This window comes from Trachymyrmex septentrionalis, unplaced genomic scaffold (assembly GCF_001594115.1).
Source record: "Trachymyrmex septentrionalis isolate Tsep2-gDNA-1 unplaced genomic scaffold, Tsep1.0 scaffold38, whole genome shotgun sequence".
In the NCBI taxonomy this organism is placed as follows: domain Eukaryota; kingdom Metazoa; phylum Arthropoda; class Insecta; order Hymenoptera; family Formicidae; genus Trachymyrmex; species Trachymyrmex septentrionalis.
In genome coordinates, this window is record NW_017305547.1 from 55,489 (window position 1) to 64,532 (window position 9,044).

The 9,044-nt window shown below is 33.5% G+C and overlaps 1 protein-coding gene across 6 annotated transcripts in view; it reads left to right on the forward strand.

The window, feature by feature from the left end:
* LOC108750903 (A-kinase anchor protein 9-like) overlaps positions 1–7,771 on the forward strand; it is a 15,749-nt gene extending 7,978 nt beyond the window's left edge. For 3 of the 6 annotated variants that reach the window (XM_018490758.1, XM_018490760.1, XM_018490763.1), the window contains 7 exons: positions 767–934; positions 1,795–1,860; positions 2,384–2,698; positions 2,775–5,632; positions 5,819–6,554; positions 6,779–7,152; positions 7,534–7,771. In XM_018490758.1, the coding sequence (XP_018346260.1) occupies positions 767–934; positions 1,795–1,860; positions 2,384–2,698; positions 2,775–5,632; positions 5,819–6,554; positions 6,779–7,152; positions 7,534–7,645 (4,629 nt within the window). In that variant the 3' untranslated portion in view covers positions 7,646–7,771. The remainder of the gene's footprint in view (positions 1–766; positions 935–1,794; positions 1,861–2,383; positions 2,699–2,774; positions 5,633–5,818; positions 6,555–6,778; positions 7,153–7,533) is intronic. The other 3 variants (XM_018490761.1, XM_018490762.1, XM_018490759.1) reach the window with 2 other exon arrangements.
* The last annotated feature ends 1,273 nt before the right edge of the window (positions 7,772–9,044 follow it).

Genomic DNA, 9,044 nt, shown 5'->3' on the forward strand with positions numbered 1-9,044 from the left:
TCCTCTAATTTTGTAGTCATATATATTTGACAATTAAATCAGTATTCAAATATTTGGCTTTTATATAAAATTGTTTTAAAAAATAGCAATTTTCTATTTTTTATAGTTTTGTCTTAATTTTCAATTAATTTTTTACATTAAATAATTATATTTATATTTTAATATTGGAATAATCATTTTTCTCTTTTATTTTCAATATCCTTACCCGAAAGATTATTCGGTACTACTAATATAGTTTTATAGTTTAGCTTATTTTCTTTTATACTATTTTATTTCACTATGAATGAGGAATAGAAGAGATATGGAATTAATTAAATGATTAAAGTATTATTGAAGTATTCACTTAGAGAAAAGTTTCTTTGATTCAAAGAAATGTTTCTTTGCTATACGGTTAAAAAAAAATTTTTTTTATATGAAAATCATTTTTTTAAATCAAATAAATTTTTGTATTTGATTAAAAAAAAATGATATTTCTATCTCTATCTCTTTTAAAATATTTGAAGGATTGATTTAATTAATTTCCTAAATCTATTAATACAATTTTTTTATATACAAATCTTAATTCTGAAAAATTTTAAAAGAACGATTATCGTCTTTTTTTCTTACATATATAGATATATAACTGACTATTGTTACATGAAAATGGCTTAAATAGTGCAATAATTAAACTATTCTACTTTAAGTTAATAACTTTTATCACATGCGCGTGTTGTTACGCGTGCGACACGATAATTACCTCTAACTAGAACTATACACGTTTGTTTAGATTGAGGCAGCGGACAAGCAGTTACGAGCAACCCGTCGGTTTCTGGATGAGCAAGCAAGCGAGCGCGAAATGGAACGAGATGAAGCTGCGAAGCAAATTCGTTTTTTGCAAGAACAGCTCAAGGAACGCGAGCGCGACAAAGAAAGAGATATGCGTATTACTTCCGAGGTAAAAGCTTTCATTGTGCTTATTTTATTTTTTTTAAACGTGACGAAAATATTTTTTGTTAAGTATAAACACGATATGCTTTTATAATCACGCTGTGGTTAGTTTTAGGGTTTATTGTTCCTCAATTAATCTTTAATTAAAATGCCAATTGATGGACAATATTTATATATATTAAATATTGAAAAATATTGTCTTTAATATATCAAAATTTTTTTGCAGTATAATTATTCTTAGAATAATCAAAAACAGACATTGTTTCGATTCATTATTAAAAAATGTTAATAGAGTATGAATTTAAAGGAAATACCATGCAATAATTTAACTTATGGCTAATTAAGGATTAATTAATTTAATAACCGACTTTCTTAATTCGCTAGTAATTACTGCACTAACCAGGAAATTTCAACTGGCATAACGACTGCCATTTCTAAGATTTAACTAGGTTTCTGTGGTTTTTTTATTTAATATATAAACTTAACATAAACTTAAAACTGCTGGAAAAAGATTGCATATTGATCTTTGAAAAATGGATCGCATAATTTATCCACTTAGAATATATTAGAAAATAGATAAAATTTTATAATGTCATATGAATTCTATATTTCTAAATTCTATAGGAATTCTATAGGTCATAAAATACGTATTTTGTAAAACATGCACTTTGACCAGCAGGTTCCTTAATCTAAAGATAATTGTTTTGAAAATAGTATAATATAGAATGTAAGTTTAACTAGAGAAATTGAAAGGGCTATCGGAAATTAATTGTATCGCTAGCAATTAGTATCACGCATCACGACTAATTGTATTAACACAAGTTTTTTTCTGCACTCTGGTTTTGGTTTTCTGTTTGTCGCACAAAGCAGTCTGAGCTATCATCTGAAAGAACAGACATCCCTGAGCTTCAAACGATTGACATCAATGCAGCTGTGAGTGTTGTATTTACTTTGATTTTTTTATCTTTTTCTACGTTTTATCTTTTCATCGTCATACAGTGGCTAAGAAAAGTACCCACGTTTGCCAAAATATCTGAGTAATGAGTTAATAATTTACCTATTTATCTACATTTACACCTAAAAGTAATTACAAAATGCATTTAAATATTTTACAAATTTTGTGAACAATCTTGAAGTAAAGTATTTAAATCTGTCGTAATAAAAAAAAAGTTCAGACTACTTATAGAATTATATATCATATTTATTTATCATCTTTCTCGAGTAATTTTTATTTTTTAACATTATTTTTTATTATTAATTAGATAATTATATAATTATTTTTGTTTCTTACCCACTGTACATTAGCTTAAAATAAGTATAAGTAGATATAATACATACCGTATCTCCCTATGCTTTATATGTTGGGTCATGCTTGACTGGAAATATAGGTGACATCCTGTAAAACCGATGCGTTGATCGCATATATATATGTATGTATATGTGATTTACGATCTAGGTGGAGGCTCTCGAATCTCAGATGAGAGAGATGTCGTCATTAATGTCCGACACCGAAGCGAAGAAGTCGGAAAAGGAGAGTGAATTGAAGGCTGCAGTGGATAAAATATGGGTCTTGCGAGACATCATTGCTGACTTGGAGCAGCAATTACAAGCTAAGCTTGAAAGAGAAGAGTCCTTACAAATGCAAATTAATCAATTGGAAACCGTGATAACCGCGCAAACGAAGAATCAACAAGAACTAGTTCAAGAGCTGGATGCTATTAAATCTGGTAGTGAGAACAGGCATCTGAACGAGCAAATTAATCATTTGCAAGTAAGTAAAGTGAACAAATACATAAACAATATATATGGAGGGAAAATGATTATGAGAAAGTTCTTTATATTTTTAGGAGGAATTGAATAAACACAAGTTAAGTTCAGAACACTTCAACATCAATTCGTCTGTCTTGAAGCAGATGAAAGCAGAATTGCATGAGATGCAAAATCAATTAGATAAGAGAATTCGAGAGATGGAATCTGCGCACATGTGTGGTTCCAATTTAAGTTTGAGCCAGCCGAGCGAAGATGTATCGATCAGGGAGCAAATAGATGCAACGAGATGTTTGACACCAGATGATCCGTCCTCGCCGCCAATGCTACCGCTGGATCAAGTACTCAAGCTGAAAGATAAAATGCTAAAACATGCACGTGCGGAAGAAGTAGCATTCAAGAGGATCAAGGATCTCGAGATGCAGTTGACAACGATGAAAAATCAGAATGAGGAATTATTAACGGAACAAGAGATCTTGCACCAGACTGCATCTGAGCAATTATTCCAAATTGAAACAATGCGTGGTCGCCTGGAGCAGCACAAACAGAGCGCACCTTTCGCTCAGAAACAAGCGACATCTCGTTTAGAGTTGCAATTACACGAAGCTATCACGAAATATCATTCCCTAGAACAAACCATTACTGATAAAGAGATAGAATTGAAAGAGCTGAAAGCCCAACTTGAAAGGACTAATCAGATGTTGGCAGAGAAGGAAGCAGAAATGGAAAATTTTGTTCAATCGGAAAATGGCGCACTGCAAAAAATCGAGCGGCTAAAAGATCAATTAAAGCTCGTTCAAGAGGAAAAAAAAATGCTACAAATAAAACTTGGAACGCAGGAGCATACTCAGTTAGAATTGCCGCAGTTAATCGATACCATATTGGCTGATAAGAATGAGGAAATCGATCATTTAAAGGAGCAACTCTCTAAAAGGGAGAAACAATTGAATGTCTATTCATCACTCGCTTTGGACGATGTGCAGCTGCGGGAACTAACAAAGCAAGCGGAGGCCAAGAACAGCGCTCGAACGTTGAGCGACATTCTCTCCATTCATTCGGAATGTGAAGAATTCCCTGAAGCTACTCGAGCACCTAATATGACACTTACAACATCGCACAATATCTCTAGTTTCAAAGTTCCTACGTCCTCGTCGAAGAATACATTACAGATGAACAGTCTCAACAGTTTAGAAACACCTTTGCTCGATGTGGATAAGATAGACACGCAAGTACCACCGTTAGATTTGCATTCCAGTACACATAGTTATAGCAACGGGAATGTCGGTCACTCGGGAATGGAATTGCATCGTTCCGGAGAGGAATCAAAATTATCGTCTCCCAAAAACAACGATATCAGTGAGGACTCTCAACGAGCCGAGGAATTACTCAATGAGAAAGTGAAGGAAATCGAAAACTTATCAAATCAATTGCAAGTTTTGCAACAAGAACTAGATTTAAAATCTGGTTTTTTGAATAAGTACGAAATGGAATTGGTCACCTTGCAAAAACAATATCAAAACTTGCAAGATGAATTCAAGGAAACTGTCGAAAATTTGGTGCGGGATAAAAATTTCTATAGAGGACAATATGAACTAGCCCAGGCGTCGGAAAGTAAAATAAAGAAAGATCTGGAGGAAGTAGAAAACCTTCTGAAACTGAAGTCGGAGCAGCTCGAAGATCAAAATGATAGAATGCAGGTGAATGAAAGGATCATTACAGAATTAAATGCAGAGAATACGAAGTTGAAGAGAGAAATTGAAGATAGAGAGAAGGATCAGATGAAACGGAACAACTCTTTGCAGGATATGACACAAGAATTGCAAAGATTTAAGGAACTTGTCCTGGATAAAGATATCTCATTGGAGACTCTTCAAACGCGCAATATTGAGATAGAGAACGAGAACAAGCAATTGTACGAATTTAAGACAAAGGTTCACGCGCGCGAGCGAGAAATCACCGAGTTGCAGGACGAGATTCTACGATTGACGGATGGTTTGAATAATCGGGATCAGGTAATCCGTAAGTTGGAAGAGATGGCGAGACGAATGAGTGACGTTCAGTCGGGAACTTCCTCGCCATCATCTTCTAGCAATAAGGACCAAGAGATTCATCATTTGCAGGAGTTCCTAAAAGAAAAAGACAAGGTAATCAGACAGATGAGCGATGATAGTAAGAGCCTGCATCGAGCACTGGAGACTATTCAAAACAAAATGAAGGAATCTGGTAATATTGTAGAATTGAGAAGAAAATTGAAGGAAGAACGCAGACTGAATGAGGAATTGAGGGATATGATGCAGAGCTTGCAAAAAGAATTGGAGCTGAAGGATGCTTCTGTGCGACGTTCGCAGGACGATAGTGATATCGAAGATATGGTCCAGCGAGAATTGAATCTTTCTGCACGATTGGATAAACAAATTATGCAGGTAATTAAGGACGACGAGGTTGTGGATGGAGTAGTAATGGAGGATTATCATCAAAGAAATAATGAAGTACGCAAGGACAACGAGTCATTGAAGAAACTAAAAGATGACTTAGAAGTCGAACGAGATATAATGAGACATCAAATCGCTGAGTACGAGGATCGTATTCTGCAACTGAAAGCGGATTTGACGGAAGAGATGAAGAAGGTGGTCAAGCTGGATAAGGAACTTCTCTCAGAAAGAGAGGTGGTGAGGTTCTTGAGGATGGAGATAGAGGAACATCGTCGAATGGCGGAAGTAGGACGAATACAGGACACTGAGTTGATCGAATTCCTACAAACAAAGTTGAAAGCCTCTCTGGATAACGAGGAGAAACTTCGTAATGATCTAGCGTCGATGAGACAACAGCAAATTAATTTGGATTCACAATTGATGTCAATGAGAAAATCGATAGAAATTGAAAACATCAGTAGAAGCTTGTCAAATTTTGCTGCAACCGCACAAAATGAATCGGAGAGGTATGTACTAATTTTTAGTTTAAATTAATTTTTAATTTATGTAGTATTTATATTTATCTGCCCATAATCTTTTCACTGTAATGTTGATATTTACCGATAGAATTTAATTATATTTCAATCAAAACTAGGTAACTATATGTTCCAAAAACAATATTTTGTTTTCTAATCTTTTCTTCTGTATTTAAGAACGAGCGAAAATCTTGAAGAAAGTCGAAAGCACAATGCGCAACTAAAGGAGAATATAAAGAAACTAGAGAACGAGATGAGTAAGTACGAGAAGCGGTTAGAGATCGCTACGGAGGAACAAGAAAGACTAATCAGCAGCCTGGCATTAACCAATGGACTGAAAGAAATTCTAGAGGCAGATCTGCGGAGAACTGCAGAGGAGTTAAAAGCACGAGAAGAGCACTGTAATTATTTGCAAGAACAGGTGAAGATGTTGACTGAAAACATGAAGCAAGGTCAACGAAATGCTGAACTAGATGAGATCAAAGAATTGCGCAGAGAGATCAATGACGCTCGAGAAATCAGAATAGAACTGGAGGCCGATATAAATCGTGCAAGGCAGGAACTAAAAGAATTTTCAAATCGAGAACTGAAGCTTACGCGTACAGTGGATTCCTTGAAAGAACGAGAGACGGAGCTCAATATGAGACTAGCGATTTCAAAAGAAAAAGAAAGAAAATTCAAGGATTTAATTGAAAATACCAAGGATGTTCCCACGAATTTTATGCAGAAAATTAAGGAATTAAGCGAGACGGTTGAGAAATACGCTATCGAGAACACTAATCTCGAGGATAAAATCGGCAGGATAAGAACAGATAGAGAATTATCGATGCAACGTGTAAAGTTGCTCGAGGGGCAACTGAAAAAACTGAAAAATACACATGCTTCGGGCCAGCAGACAATTCCTATCGAGAGGGTATATATATAACATTTCATTTAATTATTTAAATCGAATTAATCTAAAATTGAAGTGATTCAATTCTTGTATCTTAGAATTTAAAAAAGTTGCTAATAGTGATTAATTTTTATATTTTTTTATAATAATTTGTGTGCCGAAATTTCATAATTAATAATTAACTATAATTGAATTTAACTATGATTAGACTGTAAATAGAACAATGTGTGAATTTTGCATTCCAGTTACAAAACTTCTACGGCAAATATTTACGAGTGGAAAGTAGACGGAAAGCGTTGGCTTATCAGAAGAAGTACCTGTTATGCATTGTCGGCAGCTATCAGTATTGCGAGGAAAACACGTTATGCGTACTTGCGCAATTGACTCAAGATCAACGCTCTTATGCGCGGTTGTCTCGCAACAGGAAGGTGCGTTTCAGAATCGCCGTGTTTGCTATAATCAGTATACATAGGATGAAGTGGTTGATTCAACGCTGGCGAACGGGAAAACGCGTGGGTGCTAATGCTATCATGGGTAGTGTCGATCAATTGATTGATTTGCCGCCTGTCCGGAAAACACCATCAAATCATTCTCCACCCGTGAGAGAAAGGGCGACAAAGTAAGTAAAACGATTATCAAATAGTATTTTTATAAAATCGATGAAGGAAAGTTTTGATGACACAAATCTTTAATAAGTGTGTAAAGAGGATAAGCTTAAAGGTATTATCCAGTAAGAAAACATGCATTTCTAATTTAGGAATATTATCATTTGGTGAATTATTCAGTTTTTTATTGGAGAAAATATTATCTTGCTAATCAAATACGATTAATTGGCTCATTTAGTTAATTAACGAATATCATAAGATTTTTCTATTTGTTAATACGATTGTATGCAGATTATTTCGTTTGTTTGATGAAATTTGAAATGAACTTTTTGCATTTAATTTTACAACATTATTATATATTAGATACACAATATATATTGGATTATATATTTCAGTGGAGGTAGCAGTTTTATGCTCGGGCAGTATTACCAAGATGTAAGAAATTTCCAAGAGACATTTGGCGCAGTTATGGCAGAGTCTGGTACTAGTCATATTATCTCAGAATAACATTATATGTATATTTTTAGAATTTGTAGAATTTAGCTGTACAGTGTTAATTATGAATAATTGTTCAATCAAATAATTGTTCGTCAATAAGTAGTATATTATACAGTTCGCGTTTTTAAAAATAACTCCGCGTTTTTCGAATTCTTTTAGATTTTTTGAGTAATGCTTGATACGTGATTAATTTTGGATTCTTAAATATGTAAATTCAGATAAAATTATAAATCTTAGATAATAGTCGAGAGTTTAAGTACCGGTTCTATATCGAATTATAAAATTTTGGAACATTTCATTCTCTTATTCAGATGCTGCGCTTGATATATTAGCGTTTTTTAAATCAGATTTTTACAAAATGAAATTGCTCAACTCTCATTATATATTTTTCATTTTTGATAAACGCGTTCTGTATTTTATGACTAAATTGCAATCGTCAAAGATCGATTTGCATGGGATTTCTATTTCCGTTCGGCTGTACAATCGTCCTAATTCATTAAACAATCAATGAAGAGAACGTAAATTTCGTCAGCTCGACCGGAAATAATTGAAACTGGGCATTTATATGGACTCTGTAATGGACTGCCGGTTTTTATATATTTTTAACTCATTACCGTTTTGCGAAACTTTCGATTGATGCTATCTATCTCTTTTGATCTTGATGACGCAATTTCAAGTGTCGCCTGTATATTGCGAGAAATATGAATAATGAGACGTTATTAATAAGCAAGAAGGATGTGTGCATGTAAAGTAGGTTTTAGCGTTGTAAGACACGAGAGGCTTTTATCGAACGTTAGCAAAGTAAAAGCAATTTCTGCGGAATCACATAATCGGCTTTAAGCCAGACTTTGCTTTTATTTACGACATACTGTTATTGTGTAAGTTATCTAAGATATATAGTAGTAGGTAAGTAGTAATATAAATGTGAACCTGCGTGCCTTGTACGCCGTAAAACGCGTTTATTATTTATTTACCAATGGATTATAATAAGCTTTTTATATATCTCAAGTTGCATGTCGTTTTCCTGATGCCTGTAATAAAGAATCAATTTTTTTAATATATCACTCTTGTTAAATATAAAAACCAACGTGAAATAGGATAATGTTATTCGAGATGAAGACACTTAGCAAAGATTTAAAGCACGATCTCATTTCTTATTTTCGTTTTATAATTATCTATTGTACGCTTATTAACAATCGGGGAAGGAATATGATTGTGTTTTTAGTATATATATATATATTTCTAGAGCACTATATATATATTTACATATATACAATAGTGTATGATAAAATATATATAATAATCGACTAATCGGTTCTCATTAGCGCTATCGTTTCTCTAAATTTATCTAGATACGTTAGTTAAAAGTTGTGTGTATATATATATATATATATATATATATATATAT